This window comes from Ceratina calcarata, unplaced genomic scaffold (genome assembly GCF_001652005.2).
Source record: "Ceratina calcarata isolate Rehan_Ccalc_2016 unplaced genomic scaffold, ASM165200v1 scaffold301.2, whole genome shotgun sequence".
In the NCBI taxonomy this organism is placed as follows: Eukaryota; Metazoa; Arthropoda; class Insecta; order Hymenoptera; family Apidae; genus Ceratina; species Ceratina calcarata.
The window spans coordinates 358,496-378,208 of record NW_017152577.1 but is presented as its reverse complement, the minus strand read 5'-3'; the positions used below and the strand labels follow the sequence as shown (position 1 = coordinate 378,208).

Here is a 19,713-nt window from a genome sequence, read left to right as displayed (position 1 = left end):
TCTTCCGACGTCTGATTTCTTTTTAATTATAGGAAATCCGTTTTTCTAAGGTACATAAACTTTTGAGATTGACTGTATAGCCAATACGTCCTTAAGAATCATATTACAGATTGTAAAAATGCAATGGCAGGCAATTAAACTTGTATGATGCTTGCATAAATACAATGTTAGATATCTTTAATACTTTTGATCGGTTAGGTAATCCATCTGACAATTAGGCCGGCTAATTCCTCATTGATCGCGCGGAGGACGATCGCTTGAGCGCGCCTTGATCCACTTCGAGATTAAAAATAAAAAAGAGACTTACACTCCTGTTAGCCTGATTTATCGAATTGCGCGAGCGACTCATGCATTATGCATGCGGATCGGCTCGGCATTGTGGCGAATCAATTAAAGGGATCGGTTTGGTTTGCGCCGTTCTTCCTACTCGCAGAAAATCCGCCCTCCCTTCTATTCATTCACCGAATCAACCCTGATGCATAATGCAACGCATAGAGCACAGAGCGGACCGGAACGACGACAATGTAGCCGACGAGTCGCGGAGCGCTCGTTCTCGGCGTATATCTTGATGTAGCGCGCGTCGCGAGAGCAGAACGTCACGAAGGGTCGCGGAATGGAATTTACGAACCTGAAACAGGTGATCGACCGTGGTGAGCCGTGGTCTCCTTCGGAACAGCAAAAATGCCAGGCATCTCGAGTTGGATATACACTGTCGCTCACAAATATGTAGGCATGTACCATTTTTCGTTGTATATGACCGGAATCATTATCGTAAAACAGTGTTTAGTATTAAACTTTTTTACATATGAATATGTAATGTAACGAGTACTGCTGATAACCCTAGTACCATCAAATTGATTTGATTATTGTAATTGATAAGATATTTACTGAAATGTTGGTATAAAGTATATGAAATTGAATACAATTCATTATCGGTTTCCTGACTTCTTTTACATTGTTTTATTACAGCCAAACCAGTGTCTATATATTTTTGAGCGATAGTGTAGATACATAAGCCAGCCTCGCAATCTTTGCTGTACGTTTCACGCGTACGATTAAATCGAAAATAGGAGAGATTGAATGAGCAAGAGTAACACGTTGTGGGAATCAGCAGGAAGTTTGATGCTGTTCAAGAGTCGAAAGGGTGTGCTGGGAGGCGTGGAGATGCGGACGACATTATACAGCGACAAGTGAATAATATTACGGTGTAGCTCGCTATAAATTAGCCGACCTTCCGTCGCGACTGATCTGCATGGCGCCGCGTCTTGCATAACGAACAAATTCGCGTCGTTTTGCTTCCTCGAACTTTGCCTCGCGAGACCGTTTGTACTTGTAATAGAGTCAGCGTCGTAACTTCGCTCTCTCGGGAATACGTAGATACGATCGATTTGATCCAAAGCGAAATACTAATTGCCGCCGATATTATCGCGGCGGGAGAGTAAAGTGACGCAACAAAGAGCCGATACAGCGCGGCGCGACGCGGCGGATAAGTAACGAAACGAGTAGGTAATAGAAATTCATGAGCTCGCGTCGAGGAAGTGAATTAATATCGCGTGGGGGATAAAAAGATAAATGAGATTTTTAATTGGACAGTGTCGAAAGACGCGGGTGAAACTGGAATAAAAAAGAGCGGAACGCTTCCTACCTGGACGTTCAGCCCCTTTCACGAAAACGAACTTCCGCGAGTCTATTAACGGCCGGATCGGGCCCGATTAAGAAACCTCGAGTCGTGAAGCAATTAGGCGGAACGAGAGTCTAATTGGGGAGCGGATAGACGCTGGCCTAACCGTCTAATTAAGCGAATATCCGAATTGTGGGATGCAGTTTTCTAAATCAACATCGTTACACGCTCGTTGGAAAATATTCTGCGAACGTTCGAAGTCGATGGCTTAGAATTCTTAACTGGTCGTAGACGTTTGATTTAGAAATTCCTCGTGGTTATCTCGCTGTCCGCCCTCTCCGGTAAATTGAATAATTATGACAGGCTGCTGGTCAGACGGTAATTGCATATCTCGGATCTGGTTCCGAGGACATTGGCATCGTGCAACACGCTCGCGTCGTTCGTTTAGTAACGAGGAAACGCGACAATCGAGATCGGTACGTCGGAAAGAAGCCATCACGAACGGGCCATCCTATAGAAGAATAGGCGTTAAAACGTTTCCTCCTCCGTGTTCCGCGAGTCGTGTACAGGAGCTGAGCCAGGGGAAGCTTAACACCGTCGTGCACGCGATGTTACGTGAGCCGTTTACCACGAAACTTGTACCTTCTGCGGTTTTCGTCTGCGGTCCAGCTTCTTGCCATTGTCTAAGCCTCCCCACGTGCGCTTCTTACTATTCCGCTCCCGATATTCGTTACGGGGCTTACGATTACACGGAAACCAAGTCCAGCTTCTAATCCTGCTGCCATTTTCAACACGCGAGCTTCCTTGAATATAAATTAATTCAACGTCGAATCCTAAGCTCCGGCCTGTTTCACTCGTATTTAACCGAGTTCGTAAATCACGTTGCATATCATAAAGCGGAATTCGCTGACGTCTAACCCCTTTCTGCTTTCTCCGGAGAAATTTGGTTTACGATCTCGGCTATCGCTACCGCGGCATGTACTCTCCGCCGATTGCTCTAAGCGCGAAATTTATACGTAGCACGAGTTTCTCTCTTGAAAAGCTACCGGCAATTCGAGGATTTCGCGAGCCAGCAGAAGTGCTTTGCGAGCATAGTTCTCGTTGAATTATATAGGCGCAAGTCTGGAATGAAGCCGCGCCTTTTCTGTTTCAAACAACGCCTCCGGGTAATACCTTCGAAAATTTATCATCCCGCGCAGCCAGCTTCTCTCATTGTATGCAGATAGTTTAGAAACCTCTTTGAAGGATCCCTTCGGGTTTTCTCTATTTTGGGTGCGCGCAATCGGCTGCGTTTCCCTACGCAGTTTTAACCGGTCCCCGTCGCGAGTTGAGAACCGCTAGCCGCTGCCGAGGTACCGGCGGTAAATTACGAGGTACACGAGTATCTACATAGGACGTTCAATCTGTGCAGGTGGTCGGACGTCCGAGACGGGATGTACGCCGGGAGATTACAAGAGACAGCTGATTTTTCTACGGTTTCGATAACGAGATTCAATCGATGGTAAGTAGACTGCAGATCTGACGTATTTTTAAAATGCTGCGCGTAATGTATTAAATTATTTCGATTGTCAAACGTTAGATAAGTGTTTCTATAATCAACGAAACGTTTACCTAAAACACATTTGTTAGAGGAGTTTAATTCTCAGTTGCTGTTGTGTTTTCTCTTTTGCTAAGTTAATCGAAACGTGTTTCTGATTGGGATTCCGTTGCGGGAAACGGCAGCAGCGAGTACGCGGTCTTTGTACTCGGGCGGTATTGAAATTTTCTCCCGGGAGTACTTTACATTCCGCGCAGCAAGTAATTACTTCTTGTACCGGAGCTTCGCACGAAACCGACTCGTAGGAGATAAACGTCAAGCGAAAACTCGCTTTACGCGTAAAACCCGAACGGAGGCTGTGATAAAAAGAGTTTTGATCCAGTCTTGAAACAATTTTAAATAAGAATTTCGTGCGTTAAATCAGTTTGATGGTCAGAATTAATTGACTGGTTCGGTTAATAATTATGTTGCGCTCTTGTGGTCGCTTGAACTGCGGGAAAATTGTTGTTTTTACTGATGCACGATATCAGATTTTCTTATTCTCCATTCGAGAAAGAACGCTCGGCGGACGTGGCACGAGCTGCAAATAAATTGCATCGCCGAGCGGTTTTATGCTAATCCGCTTGGCACGAGTGTCTATTACGAAATGGTACAGAGAAAGAAGAAGAAGAAAAAAAAAAGAGCGGGGAAAGACAGCAAGATACGTGCGACACAGAAAACGAGCGGTGGTAACTCCTGGTGATCGGTTGTCGCTTGAAATTTCACGCGACCGCCAGACCATACGCTCATTAACTCCACGGTTGTAATAGCCTGTAATATAATTTGTAATGCGATTAGAACAGAGGAATCCGCGGACAGTAATTTATTCGTAAAGCGTCCCCCGTAAATTCACTCTGAAAAGATGTAACCTTAGATCCGCGTCAGTGCTTCCTGTTGCTCGCCACTACTTGCAACTAGTATTAACTTCGCGGAAGGGGATTTTCTCCCTGGGTGAACCGAACCATTGATTTAAGCGATCGAATTCGTTAGTCATCGGCTCTGTCGTGCTTCCGACTGGAGGAACGAGTCTCGCTCTTAAAACCAATATCCCGTTAAACAGTTAAAACACATTCGTTATCTTGAATTTTCATCGTGCAGTCGGACAAATGGATCCTGGGCGTACGTAGAGATCATTTTATAGTCCGGGTGATCGGATTAGGTGCCAGTTCCTAGAGGACGTCGATCGTCGTGTTAACGCGGCGAGTACCTCGATCGTAACTTATCGTCACTCCGTCGTAAGCAGTTTTCATTGACTGGCGCGAAAGGGTCGTATCTGATGGGACCGGAGCCACGATGAAAACGACACAGCTTAGACAGTACTTACATAACTCTACGAGAGTGTACGATATCCACGCACTTGTACATGTCGTGATGCGCCAGTATCTATCGGTGTTCGAACGAAAATAGAAATAACACAGTGCTTAGCATGTGAGGAACACGTCTGGCATGTACGAGTCGGGACTATCGATAGCTGACAGGCTGACCCCACGGGGTCAGCACGAGTAGGCGAGGCCCCCACGCCGGAAAAGGAAGTCGTGACTCGGTATCTTCCTTTTTCCAGCTTCACCTTACGGACGATTTTTGCGTTGCCCGCACCCTTTCGTCCGTGTTCTCTCTCCCCGCTGTGGCAAATGGAACGCGGCGCGGTTTCGGTATGGGGTTCCCGTGGTTTGTTCAGCTGATCGCGCCGAGGTTCGGATTACGCTGTTAGAACCGGACGCATTGTTAATATATAACATATAATAGGCGTGCGAACGAATCTCTCAGCCCGTTTCCATTATGCGCTGATTCACAAATAATACGAAACATCGAATAAAAAATAAAAAAGAATTGATTTTGAATCAGCATAAGAGTCAGGATTGTTAAATTCTTTTTTTTTTTATCTCTGATCTGGGTATGGAAATTATTGGACGGAGGGAAAGCGTACGGGACAAACGAAATGGACATCACTTGAGAGGTCGTTAATTTCTTGCGGTTTAAACAGTTTAACCCGTGGGTAAGAGGCTTACGCGATAAGGAGACGCGACAGGACGGGATTTTTTCGCCGCCACCTGTCAGGACCTCGGTCAGGTGTAATTCCGAAATAAGAGCCAGCGTCCCATTAAAATGACGGGCATGTCTGCGGCGACGCGAGTCCCCATTCACGACGCACCGCGCCGGGCGGGCGTCGTTAATCTTGCGTGAGGTCCACCGTTACCCAGAAACAACAAGCTCACCGTTCATTCTGGTAGCCAACCGTTAAAACCGATAACTGGCTTTTCGTCCTTCCGATCGGCATCTACCACATTCCTCGGGAATGTAACGTCCTTTTTTTTATCATTAGAAAATAGTTTCTACCGAGTTTAGATAAAAAAGTCCCATCAAAAATAAATATTCGAATTCCTAAATTGACTTAATAAATATTTTTGCATCTCTTCGACAAAGATTAAAATTTGTAGTTTAAAATGATCCTCTTAGCATATCGCGAAAGCTCGTTTTTGTATGAGCGCCTATAGCGATTCGTCCGGGTCATCTCTCATGTCCAAAAGCGAAAGCAGGCTCGTTCCAGGGATAAAACAATAGCCACGAAGGAGGTACGGTTTTCGTGGTGGGCCGCTGTTCACCGGCATTATAATTAGGCTGCCGGTGGATCTGGTGCAGCTGCTCTCGCGTCGTCGAACTTTCCTTCGAAATCGTTAACTGCGATTCCGTTTCACGGTTAATAACTTCCCGGATGCTGGCAAACGTGCAATCACCGCGACTTCGTTCCTTCTTCTGGGCGAATCGCGTGTGCATTGATAGAACGCTACGCGACCGATTATAATTATTAGACTCGAAACGTTGGGATCCTCTCACGCAGTCTCTCAAATGCACTCATGGCAGGATAAAATAAAAATGAATTAGGCCAAGATAGGGTTAATAGTCGTCACTTAAATTATCAACAGGCAGCGTCGCTTTTAAAGCTCTCGGGCTAATGGGACCGGGTTGTAAATAACGATAGGAAGCCTCTGAGAAATCTCGTTCCTAGTTTTACTTTGTATAATCGCAGGATCAAAAGTTTCAACATTTACCAAACAAACGGAGATTTCTATAAAATCATTAAGAAATTTCTGTAAGGTCATTAAGCATAGTAAATGTTGATATTTATCAAGCTGAGCCGCTCGATAGATCCACCGTTCGATTTCCCCGGCGATTAACAAATCCAGGCATCAGTCATCGCGGAGTAGAATGGAAACGTGCGCGCGACACGCAACGTTTTCTCTCGCAGTGGGATTCGCGGTGAAATCGGGATAGAAAATCGCGGGCCGTGTTCCCTGGCTACGATTCTTCACGTGTCAACCAAGGAAAACCCATTATCCTTGCCTACCGTATATTTGGAAAGTGAGTAAATAACTGTTGAAATCGTAGAAAGTTCCCAGGACGATGGGGTGCTTTTAACACCTTCGGAAATTTATCTGATCCTTGAACTGTAATCGAGTGAAGACGATGTTTCATGTTTGATGCGTTTCTCAGAAAGTTCGTTCAGAAAAAATTCATATTCTACATTAACACTAAATCTATCATGATTGTTCCTAAATTCTTCTTTAAGAACTAAAAAGAAAACGAAATGCTAATGCCAGTACTAAATTGCAAATATAAGAAATGTAAATATGTACAACACATTAGTATATAAAAACTATCGGTAGGCTTGAGCTTAGTATGAATGTGTCGATGATCGTCAATGATTTGGAGAAATAATTTAACAGATTCTGGAATTATTCGAACTGTTGAGAATCGAGTTTAGAGTCGAAGGGTTAACAACGATTCTCGGAACCTTTAACGATCGACAGACGTTAACCCAGTTATTCCCGGGGGCGAGAGCCGAGGAAACCAGGGGGCGGTTATAAATCAGCGTATTTCGGTATCGCGGAAGCCACGCTGGCTCCCGGTATTAATATAACCCTAAGTTTCGTGTTTGAGCCTACGAGTCGCATCCGCATATACATACGTATGCACCACGGCGCGGCCGGTTTCCAATAAGAAATCCGCACATCCGCGACCGAGGCGAATTTGATACTCGGCCAACTTCGGCTTGGCTGTGAAACTGACTCACGCCCGCGACCGGAAAAGCTACGCGTGCTCATGATCGTTTTGACAGGCACGACGGGGTAGAGGCGCGCCTCCCTATCTGCCAGGTGGCAAGGGGTTGCTCGCGATAATTATAGACAATAACTGGAGCACGTCGTCTCGCCAGGGTCTTTCAAAGAGGCCTCAAACATCTTTAATATAGAATTTTTAAGATGGTTCGAAATGCATCGATCTTGCAGAGCCTGTCCCATTAATAATAATCTCTGTTCGTGTTCTTTGATAATAATTGATGTAACCTCTTGATAACGTTATGTAAGCTCGGTCGAGGGGCGCAATGCTCGCATTCCGCGGTACGACACAGGGTCGGCGTCGGTGTTAACAAAACGGAGATACGGAATGTATCTCATTAAATTTATAGCCTTCTCCCCGAGAGCGGTGACCCCCAGTGGATCCGGGCGCGCATTTATCACAATCGGTTCTCGCGGCTGATTGGCCGCGGTTCTCGCGTGGGTGTACAATATATATCGGGCGATCCTCGCCGAGATAAAGAACGATTTAGAAAGTACGTACCAGTTGCCCGCAGGCGCAATTAACGTTTTCGCGTTTTACAAAATGATAATCACGCGATCGTAAATAGGAAAGTTGGATGTGGGATCCATAGCTTTTTGTTTGTTCCTCGGTAAATGCCCCTCTGTTCGAGTTCGCCAGACGTCAAGGGAGAAACGGGACGCTTTAACGTCGCTGCTGCACGCGTTTTGTGCGAGACACTCGAAGATTACGCGTGCGACTTATGAAACGTTGGCTCGTTTATCACGTCACTTTTAAGTCCCGCTGCGGACAGAAATACGCGATATGGATCGTAAAGTACTAAATTCGACGACGAAATATCGTAGACAGGTCCAGCCGTTCATCCTCTACTTTAAAAAAATTCAAGTCTCTCAAACATTTCTCTCACTCGAGATTAATAATTTAGTGTCTTATTATATGAGAGGATTGATTTTATTATTATTTCTAATGTACGTCGCTCGAGATGATTTTTTTTTTACGGAAAGCTCGATAATATTTTATACGATCGTTTGTACAACCTACTACCGATTCCCACAACACTTATGCTAATACTGCGCGGCAGGACTCGAACGGTAATTGCGGCGAAATGCAAATTACACCCGCGGCGCTATTGCACCTCTGCATCGGCAATTACGCGGGCCGCTTATTGCAATTTATGTTTCACCCATTTTTGTTTCCTCTCTACGGAAATATTAAACAAGAGATTGTTTAATATTTCAATGTTTGTTTTCTTGTTTTTATTTAAGAACTCATACAACCTTCCGGTTAAATTGATTGAGGAACGGGTTATCTAGAAGTAGTAGAAATTTCGATTGCGTTAGATTATCAGGGAATGTAGTTCAATCTAATCCACGAAGCGCGGATTGCATCTGGTAGGAATGCGATAGATCCATCAGGATTAATTGATTCATTAAGATCACTGGCGGAGTTTAATGGCTCTCTCGTCAATGAAAATCTATGGCGAAAGCGGACTCGATTGCGCAATCGAACTTCTTCAATGGAACCTCGATTCCTCGAAACTAATCGTCTGACTTATAATAGTTAGAATCTGTGGTTTGAGTCATGGATCAGGGATCGTTATTAATTCTTCTATTTATAATCATCCACGGTGTTTTGCCCGGGTTGCTCGATCCAGCGATTAATTAAGATACTCTTGCACGGATCAGCCTCTGCAAAAACTAATATTAATTACCTATCCGACGCGTTACGCACGATTCGCTGTACACGCTGTTTAAGGATGCATTGGCTATACAGTCAATCCCAAAAGCTTATGCACTTTAGAAACGAATTTTTTAAAAAAAAATCAGATGTCGGAAGAACATTGCTAATAATAAACAACAAAAAAAAATTTTCGATTTTTCCGAGATTTTTCCAAGGGGTACCCCTTCAATTTCTTCCAAATTTTCGTTTTTTGCCAATAACTCCCAAACCGTTGGACATACGGAAAAATTGCATCAGATCTTTCTTGTAGAGAACGACGAGATCTACAATTTCCATGTAAAAATTCTTCTCTAGCTTCAATAGTTTACGAGTAATTTGCAAAAAACTGTTTTTTCGTTTTTCGTCAATAACTCGTTAAATATTAGTGCTAGCGAAGAATTTTTACATGGAAATTATAGATCTCGTCATCCTCTACAAGAAAGGTCATATGCAATTTTTCCGTATCTCCAAGGGTTTAGGAGTTATTGAGGAAAAACGAAATTTTTTTCCAAAAGTTCGCCGTTTCGACGGTGGGATGGTCGGATTTTGTCAACATCAATAAAATGCTAAATAATCATATGTAACTCATTAAATATCGAAATTAGAAGAAAAGTGCAGTATTTTTAATTACCGGAAATGCGTTTTTCTAAGGTACATAAATTTCTGGGATTGACTGTATTGCCAATACATCCTTAATGCAGATTGCACGCCTGCGCTGGCTCCTAATGTTTCTTATGCGTAGATACAACGATTTGCGTATTTCTTAATCTACAATACGTAACGAAAATTTTGAAACCGCAATGAAAATCGGGTTAGCTTGGATCAGGAAGGTTAAGAGGCGTAACCGGCGGGCCTGTAATCGGTGTTGCAAAGTATCGGGTTCCCAAGAGCATCTCTTAAGCCTCCTGCATGTACCGCTCGGTTGCACAATTCCGACTACCGGTTCGCGAAATGAAGGTCCGGTGAGTGGCCCTTTGTCGGCGATATTTTTCGTGAGAGCGGCTCGCCTTCGATAAAGTCGATCGTTCCTCGGATTCGTAAAGTCACTCGAAGATTGTGAAGGGAGCTTAAGTTCACGCATCGACGACAATCGAGACTAATGTGCAGGTAGAACCGACAATTTCGCCGGGGATTGATTTCGCGCATAAATATAGTGGACCACCATGAAAGGCGCGTGTCGTCCGTCCAATTATGGTTATGAAGGGTCCCGATATTAGGTCGCTTATTTATAATTCATTAAACCCGGGCAATAATGATTATAATTTTTATCCGTACAAGCTCTGAAGTAAATCATCAGAAGCTTAATTGAAGAGGCCTGCGTTCGAGAGACAGATTGGTAACCGAGTACAAAGTGATCTGCGGAGCGAAACAGCTCGATAAATTCTGACACCCGATCATACGCGCTCGCGTAGCTGCGTAGCGATAGACAGACAGGGAAAAATAATCCCAGTCGGCATTCCAACTCGTTTCCCGTCACGTTAATGGTAAAGAGAAATTTACGTGGACCATTTTTACTTCTCCGCAACGCGCGCATACTCGCGAGGCGTGTTTCAACGGTCATCGAATTCGCGGTTACCCGATAACGTCGCCGTTCATTAACCGGGGCGTACGCAACGAGCCAGAAAACTCTTATATACAAAGTCTGGAATCGTTGAGAGATCGGTGGTTCCGATATCGGCAACGGTCCGTCGCATAAATCATGACTCCGCGACTTCTCGCTAATAAATTCACCCGCGAATACACTTGCACGATTAATGGTACTTTCTCCTCGCCGATAAAGTCTTCCTCGTTGGCTCGTAGCATCCATCGTTCCGCGCGATTTATCTGTCTTGTTACTAGCCTGCGTTCGCGGGATCGTTTGTCTCGAAATCTAGCTAAACGTCGATTTGCATGCCTAGTGTGCCTAGCTAATGCACGGTTTGTTTGCTGATAAGTAACGAGACAACGAACGTCATTCGCGTAAAGATAGGTTCATACACTTTCGTGTACAATCGGTTGAAATTAATTATATAATAATAAAATAAAATAGCAGAGTAATATGGTAATTAAAAAAAAATCATGTTCTGGTCGAATCATCGAAAGGTCTCAGTTTCTACTCACTCATTTTTTTCTATAATTTTATTTAGTAGAATTTATAACGAGAGATTCGGATATTTTGCGCGGGGAATGAATAAAGATTGACTCACGTAAAAAGATAGCTCGACGCGGTGCGAGTGCTTCGGGACGCACGTGAGCGCTTCGGATCTGCAGCATCCGGTGTCGTCCGAGCACCTGTGCAGGATCACGCAGTGTGGAATGTAGGTGGTGGACGGGCTCGGGTAGACGTCGCGTACCGGGATCACTCTCGGTCGCGGCCACTGGCAGCTACCCTCCCGCGACACTTTAATCGCGTGCTGAAGCGCTTCTCGGATCTCCGCCGCTGAAACAGGATCCATTAAATTACAAATAATCCGAGGATATATAATGTGAGATGAGGTTAAAAAATTGAGAATGTTTAACGGGAAAAATGTTAGGTTTCAGATCGAGATTTTATAAATGAAGTTACGTAGAGAGAATAGAGAGGTTGAGAACGATGAGGTATTTTAGGGATCGTGGTTTCTTAGGATTAGTTCCAGATGTGCTATGGCATCGGAAACGAGACTTGAGGAGCCTTGATCTTGAGAAACATGACCTTGTCTTCTATGTACAGAAGACTATAATTGATCCGCACATCCGTGGTGTGCGCTAATTGGTAGGTGAGATTTGAATTACCATGGTGATTGACTGGGTGCTTAGTTAGTGTGATCGAGCCACATTCCCAGATATAATAGTATTAATTATTCTTACATCCAGTATCAAGCGACGTGGGGTTAAATTTTTATAGAGAGGATTTAATATTGACGTAAAGAATGTTGGAAACGACTGTGACATAAGTCAAGCGAGCTTTCTATTGATTCAACGCGTTACACCTAATCGCTTTCTACGCGTTTCGCGAAGCGTCGATAATTATGCCGCGGCTATCGCCGGGTGCAATTTGTATGGACGACTACGGGAGAAACTACATTGTGCCTAGGAATCAATAAATTCTCGGTGATGAACGGCTGCACATCGAAATGCCACGTTGAATCGTCCTCGACGTTACCTCATTCGATATTAAGATATAAACGTCTGTTAATCGCCGCATAAATAAAGAAGCTATCTCGAAGGTCGCACTTACGGTTGCGTTGCGGTCCAGAGATTCATGGATAGACGGCGGATTTTTATGCAGAACAAAACATTCATGGCATCTATTAAAAAAATGATTAACTATGTAATTCTTAGCTTTAGGTATTTCATAGATTATGTGCATAATTTATGTTTCCCGTTTCTTATAAGTGCATCAAAGTTGCAGTCTATTCACGAGTCTGCTCGCTATTAAGGTATTTTTAGTGAAACGCTGTAGCAACGTGCTCCCGGTTGATATTCAGTCTAGACGATTATGAATAATCGCGTTGTTCGCGGGATCGCGTCGATGAGGTTAATTGGGCCAAGTTCGACGTCGCGGAACCTCCTCGCTTAATCGAGAATTATTGCAGCGATCGGTGAACCCGGAGACAAGTGAGTTGTATTGGCGCACATTGTCTACAGTTCGTTAAACTATCGTTTGATCTTCTACGATAGTTACACGAATAGTATTAACCAGAGCTATGCGCTCTCAAGAGACATAAAACAGCCGTTGAATAATTACGGGAAGAGCTTCTTGATTCGCGAAATTACAAGCACTCCACGTTTCGAGGAAGCTGCACTCGATGCACGAAAAGAGCCCGCCTGTTCTCTCAAAGGAATCGTGGGCCGTTTAAGAGGGGGCTGATTCACGGATCGGGACGATTGTAATTGGGAACGGTGACGCGTGGCGCGGAAGTGTGAATACGAAACAGTTTTGGGAACGTTCCTTGCGGTATTATTTTCTGGGCCTCGATCTTCGCCGGCGATCTCGGCCGTGTATGCTAATTCCGAACGTAGGCGTTACTCTTGGCGCGGCCGCACTGACACGAGATCATATCGGCACGTTCACAATAGAGGCACGACCGTCAGGGAAGCTGAAGTACGTACGTTCGCTCGCTGAACATCCCGTATTCAAACGTATTCCAGAATGTATTAGAAGAGAAAGGGATTAGATCTGATTGTCCAGGATTTTTCGCCTGGTATTTATTTTCCTTCGTTAACGAAACTGTCCAATTACGATCGAGTGGACAGATCGAAACGGTGAAAAAAGAATCTAATTTCATCTTCGGACCAATTAATTTTAATGACATGATTGGCTACTTTGATGGTGACTAAGTTTTATACGTTACGGTTTTCGCTTATTAATTTCTAACGGGATGTACTTAGGGACATGTCTATTTTCTCTTGTCGATGTTTAATAATTGGTACGAGACCACCGTCGTCGATTTAATAGCGATTAATAACGATATAGAGTTCTTAGAGGCAGGAAAAAGGACCACAGGTGTATCGAGGGTGCCTCGGAAATATTTGCATAAATCGATTACGGTGCAGTTCGATGTTTTTCATCAGGATTATTTTTTGCGAAGACTCGCGAGCGCGTAGCGAACTTACACTTGCCGTTCTTATTGTACTGCTGCATGTTGCTTCTGGTTTCTTTGACGCTCTCTCGAGTGCCCAGAGACTGCCACTTGTGAACGCTGTGCGCCGACATCGGCGGGTACTCGTTTTTCGACTGGTACCCGTTGTACTGCGGCCCAGTTCCACCCTCGTAAGCCCTCGGATCCCGATAGTCGTAATTCTGCGTGACCGCAGGTTTCGGCGTGGTAGTCGTGGTCGTCGTGGTAGAAGTAGTGGTAGTAGTGCTCGAGGTCATCGTGGTCGCCGGAGTCTCCTCTTCATCCTCGTCTTCGAAATCCTAAACCAACAAACGAATCTTAATTTTCTATCTAAAATTGTTTCACAAGTTTCATTCGCAAGGTTTACGACGCGTTTCATAAATAATCCGGCGAGCGTTGCGATAAGAACAGCAAGCACGTACGAGAGTAGGTAATCAGTAGAAGACAGAGCAGGTTGGAAATATCAATAAAATAATCAGAATTTATGGGACGGCCTAATAATTATCTGAAAAGATTCCCCGCCGCGATAGAGCTCCCTGTGTGCCAGGAACAAGCTGAAAAAAAACGTAAATCTCCCGTGTTCGTGATTTTTTTTCTGTCGCGGGTGGGCCTACCCTAGATTTTCTCCCGTAGATAAGGTTAATAAACGAATTTGCATCTCATCTCGACACGCGGAGGCCTAGTTTAATCGCAGTCGCGACATCTGGGCCCTTTGATCTCGAGCCGCTTAACAGAAACAATTGCTGCGACCGTGTATGCAAATCTACAGAGAATTTTCATAGAGTAAATTCGTATGATTTTTTAAAACGGATACAAATATGTCGAATCATCGCCGTTCATCTAATAGTTCTGATAGATATTTTTCGATAGAATATTCCTGATAATATTTCGATACGGTATCATAGAATTCGCGGGCCGATATTAATCGGATCGCTATCGCTCGTCGACGCTTCGCGTGGCTGCCAGCTGCGTCGATGGACACTCGAGCAGCACTGGTGGCCCGTCTGCCGTTTCTTTTTCGCGTGCCTTTCGTTTTATATCGCATTCAGACGCGCTTTTTCAGGCCCGCACTTCAACCCGCAGTGACGCGAAAGAAAATGCACCAGACAGATTTCAACGATTCGCTCCTTCAATCTTTTTTCCAAGAGTTTAACACTAGCGACGAATGGATTTTTATTTAGAGTAAGAATGAAATCTTATCACTTTTAGTGTCCTCGCATGTTATTATACGTTTATAGTCTTTTTTATAAATGAGGTAAAGTCGTGAGAATTTCTGTGCATCGGCTTTAAATCTCCGCTTGCAATCAAAGGGGTAATTGAATAGGAAACGTACTCAAAGAAACGACTGCGTCTGTTTTCACTTATCCCTCGGCGGATCTGATAGCGGCCCGGAACTGCGTGGCTAAAACGCGAAATAATTTATCAGCGGACAGACAAAAGGCGGTTAGGAATTAACTTGTCCGGCGCCGAACGCGCGCACAATGCGCCCAATTACTCGAAAACCGATGTATCGTTATGCAACGCGTTTATCGTCCCGCGGCGCTGATACACGCGTAACTCAGCTTAACCCTTCCCCTTTGCAAACAACTCGCAGTTCCTTTTATACGTACAGATCTTGTAGATGCGTTATTTTTTCCTCTACGAGCTGGGAAACGAGTTTCACCTCCGTGACTTTCTATACATCTTCTATAGTGCACGTTCGAATTATGTTATAAATAGAAGCGTTTAAGAGAAGGGGATTAAATGGGAAATAAATTCTTGTAGAGCGTGAGATACGCGTCGATTCGTTTTGTAATCAATTAATTGTGTAATGAGGAGCTATGGAATGTGGGAGAAGGATTGATTTCCACAAGCAGTTTTTTCAAAAGTCCAATGACTAACGATGTTGTCACCGCAATTATGCAGCGAGCTTCCTTCCAATCGGGTCACAGTTCTGCGTTCAACGAACATCCTTTCGCGACTGGGAAATTCGTTTAGGAAAACACTTTGATCGGGTAACGACGTTTCATTCCAAAGTGCTCAGAAGCTATGCTTGCACGGTCTCTGGCTAAATCAGATTAGAACCCCTTAGCTAACTGTGTTACATCGTAAAAGGCAAATTGCTATTGACCAAATAATGGGGATACGACAAATTTCGTTACTTCCTCAATTGCGTTTCATCATTTTATTGAATGAACGAACGACATTAAAAGCTTTGCGGGTTCAGAGTGTTTCAAAGGCTTGCTCGCTCGTCGGGTGAAACATAGAGGCACGTATCGCGATTCACCCACGAGGAATCTTCCATTCTCTTTGATCTCCGATCGCAGAAAGTGGATTAGGCTGCCAATAAATTTGAACGATGCGACGCGTGGTGCACTATCGTTAATGATCCCAGGAGGAATCAGGGTCGGCGAGAGGTCAGCCTTGGGCCGAATTTAAAAACGGTTTCTGTGAATCTCCGCTTTAGATACGACCGTCTCAGAACGGCGGCGCGTATCCTTCTACTCTTCTTTTTTATAGTCGTCCACCGGTTTCTTTACGAAACTAGAGAAGATCTAGGGGTCAACGCGTTCCGTTCGACTGGACCCTTCTTTTTATTCAATTCGCGTATGTATTTCTTCGTTCTGAACTTTGTTATGTTCCACGGATGAGTAAGTGCGCCAGTAATCGAACCTGTGATTAGATTACTGTCCGCACTCGATGAGCAATTAAATTCAATATGGTACAAACGATGGAGATAAAACAGCGGAATCAATTTCGGGGAATCCGTGTTTTACGACGCGTTGAACATCAAGGGTCAATTCATTACTCATGAAAATCGGTGATAAAAAGTCGTCGACACGCTGTTTATTCTTTGACTCTTTAGTACACTTCGTACGGAACAACGTCATATTTTACCAAAATTATTATCATTATTTACTGGAACGAGAAATTATCTATTGTTCTGCTGAAATGGTTGTTCGCCAGATAGTCGGCGACCAGCTCGTAGCTGGGTTTTACTGCCATAAACTAGACCACACATGACTCTCCCAGTGTCCATGGATGATTAATCGACTTCGCCCGAGGGCGGGGAATATATATTCTGTTTTCCGATTGGTCGTGGGAAATTCTGATTTAACGATCGGTTAAAACAGTGAAATAGAAAATTTCGCAAATGGTTTTAATGGAAAATTCTCTGTAGATCGTGCGGAGAGATCGCCGGCTCGTTTGTATGCGCGTTGCTGGGTGCGGGCGCGAGTCGTTAACTGCATTATCGCGCATTGTCTTCGCGCCGCTATAAAATATCGGACGCGTGTCTCCTACGCCGGGTAAAAAGTCACGACACGACTGCGCGAAACAATTACTACGCTCGTTCCGATCTCTCGACAGCTGGACGATTTTCCTACCAGTATTTCACAGTATTCACTGTGATAAGCGGATCGAACAGCGCACAGTCGTTACACTATGTACGTGTTAATTATTCTGAACGAGGGCTATGAATTTACCGTAAATGTCTGCGGAATTTACAGCTGCGTAAACCGATTTTATCTCTGGATCCGACCTCAACTGGCAGTAAAAATTCAGAGGCAAGCTGAAATACAGTACTGTGCAAAAGTCTTACACGAATTTTTTCTAATATCTAGAAATGTGAATAAATATTTGCAGAACTAATAATACTAACAGTATAAATTTTTACGCAGTACTTGTACTGATTTTTTATCTGTTATAATGAATATAATAATTAGCAATTTATTTTTATTTAATGTAATTGTACAATAATAATATCTAAAATTATAATCGTACGATTAAAATAATATGAACAGGTGAAAACTTTTACACAGTACTGTACGTATTGGGAGTTGAGCGGGCAACGAACAGGGTAACAAATTGTTTCGGAACGGAGGTGTAAACCTCTCCGGGCCGCAAGGGTTGGCCGCAAAAAGACAGGGAAGAAACAGTTTAAGCGCCCTTAAACGCAGCTTACGTTGCCCGAAGAATCATTGCCGCACTTGGGCCTGTGCACCTCCTGTTATTAAATATCCAGGGCCCGGACCACCCAGCAGTCCTAGTCCGGTGGTCCGGTTAGATCTCCCGCGGAGCCTATCATTTGCATTATGGAAATCTGGGTCACGCGTTTTCGCGTTAGCCACCGCACCGTTTCGGTTCCTGCAAAAACGAACAGGAACTCCGGTCTATCGCGGTGTGGTCGCGATTCCAATTTAGCCCAAGCCCCTGCCAAAACGTTGTCTTTTAAGCGACATTCGCGTCGAATCGCTGTTGGCAAAACCGCTCTCCCGATTTATAACCGTGCTTGACGTCAGCGGATACCCAATCGAAATTGGAATCCGGCGCGAATCAAGGCCGACCCGCGGCTAATAAACTTTTTAAAACCGTTCCGCCACGGTCGGTCGGAATAAAATATTCGCGAGTCGATTTCCGTGGCAGCCAACCGTGAACCTCCCGTCCGTCTCGCGAGTATTTTTAACCGTCTAGAGAGATACCGACGATATAGAGTGGTGAAAGAGAAACGAGAAAAAATGCGGAGGGTGGCGTACACGCGTGTGCGTTAAAAGGTGAAACGGGGGACTCGGTGTGTGATCCCCATACGAATCGCGGTTCCGAGAAAGGGATCGCCCGGCAGCCAGGCTGTCTGCCACCGCTAGTCGCTGGCATTGAACATGGGAGACCATAAGTCGTAGACCGACCGCGATCGTCATTGATAGTGCGCTGCTGTAACGTTCTAGGAACGGACTCGCGCCCACGGGTCTAATCGATATGAATGACGACCGTTCGAGACACCGCGGGCACCTTAATCATGAGATGATGTCGCGAGAGCCTGCTAATGACTCGAAAAAGTGTTCAGTCAATTCGAAGTTTTGTCATTAACACCTTGACTGCCAAACGAAATACTCTTTTTAACTCGTTAAATATCGAAGTTAGAAGAAAAGTACACTATTTTTTNTGTATAAAAATCTTTTCGCTAACGTCAGTAATCAATTAATAAATAAAATTGTTTATTGCAAAATCTTTTTTCTTCCTGCTTGCGGAAAATGTTTCAGACGAAAATTGTATCTCTAGCTGTCAGCTTACTTAACAACTTAGCAATTATTGGTTTGATAGTAGATCTTATTAATCGTCGGCGATGTTATCGCCGTCTGTTAACAGCAATTGATTTGTAGTAAGCAACAAAAGATGAGGCGACCGATTGTTCTCCGCTGCATGAGTCACAGGCTTAATTGTCTGTCATAGTCGAATCATTAGCTGAACGAATCCCTCGTTATCATAGCTAGATCGGTATTCGTAGCATGTAGAACTGTTTTATCGTCGTCAGCAGAAATGATTTATTGATATTTCCTCTATCATGCCTTTCTATAATGAACGTTCGTTCTTCGCTCTTTTTTATCCGCGCCACTGCTTTCAAATCCCCTGACAAATATTTGGACATTCTTTCGCGTTTTATTCTCGCCATTACTTATGATAACAGGCTTCGAGCGTTTTGGAATATTTTTACCGTGTCTAGCAACCCAAATACAGTTTCTTCCTGACGGAAGTTGGCGCAGCTCCAAAATACATGGAAGTGCTCTCTCGCGAAACCGTCGATGCATCGAAATCGCTTCCGCCTCTTCCTTTCAGCACGTACGATGAACGATTTATCGAAACCGATGTGTTTATATAATCGAGCCGGGCAAATGGTAGCCTCTTAACGTAAACGATTTTCGGATGGTAACGCAAACACCTCGTTACGGCTCGGTTGACAGTCGGGGCACGTGCTACGAAACGGATCGATTACACGGGCCGCGTCCGCTCCAATTTGTGCGACGAGCACAAACGTTCGCTTATCTCGCGGTGTCGGGCCACGACCCTGGGCATGAAAATTAGGCACGGCGAGCGACACGAATGCGTGACGTAACTCGGTTTCGAATCCGATATTCAAATCGCGGTGCTCCGGACGGAGACACGTTCCTGCAACCTGCTCGCCCATTTGAATATCTGAGAAAACGGTCTTTCGTTGAAACACGCTTCGGGTTTTTATATCAAACGTTTTGCATTTAAATTTTGGGATTTCGGGAGAGAAAATCAGTAATAATTCTTTGTGGGTTCGATTTTAAATTAAGGATGTATTGGCTATACAGTCAATCCCAAAAGTTTATGCACTTTAGAAA

General features: G+C 44.3%; 1 protein-coding gene across 2 annotated transcripts in view; it reads right to left on the bottom strand.

The window, feature by feature from the left end:
* LOC108624188 (uncharacterized) overlaps positions 1 to 19,713 on the bottom strand; it is a 59,911-nt gene that overhangs the window by 18,455 nt on the left and 21,743 nt on the right. The window contains exons 2-3 of one of the 2 annotated variants that reach the window (XM_018023308.2): positions 13,587 to 13,890; positions 11,198 to 11,430 (exon numbers count right to left, since the gene is read on the bottom strand). In XM_018023308.2, the coding sequence (XP_017878797.1) occupies positions 11,198 to 11,430; positions 13,587 to 13,890 (537 nt within the window). The remainder of the gene's footprint in view (positions 1 to 11,197; positions 11,431 to 13,586; positions 13,891 to 19,713) is intronic. The other variant, XM_018023309.2, reaches the window with a different exon arrangement.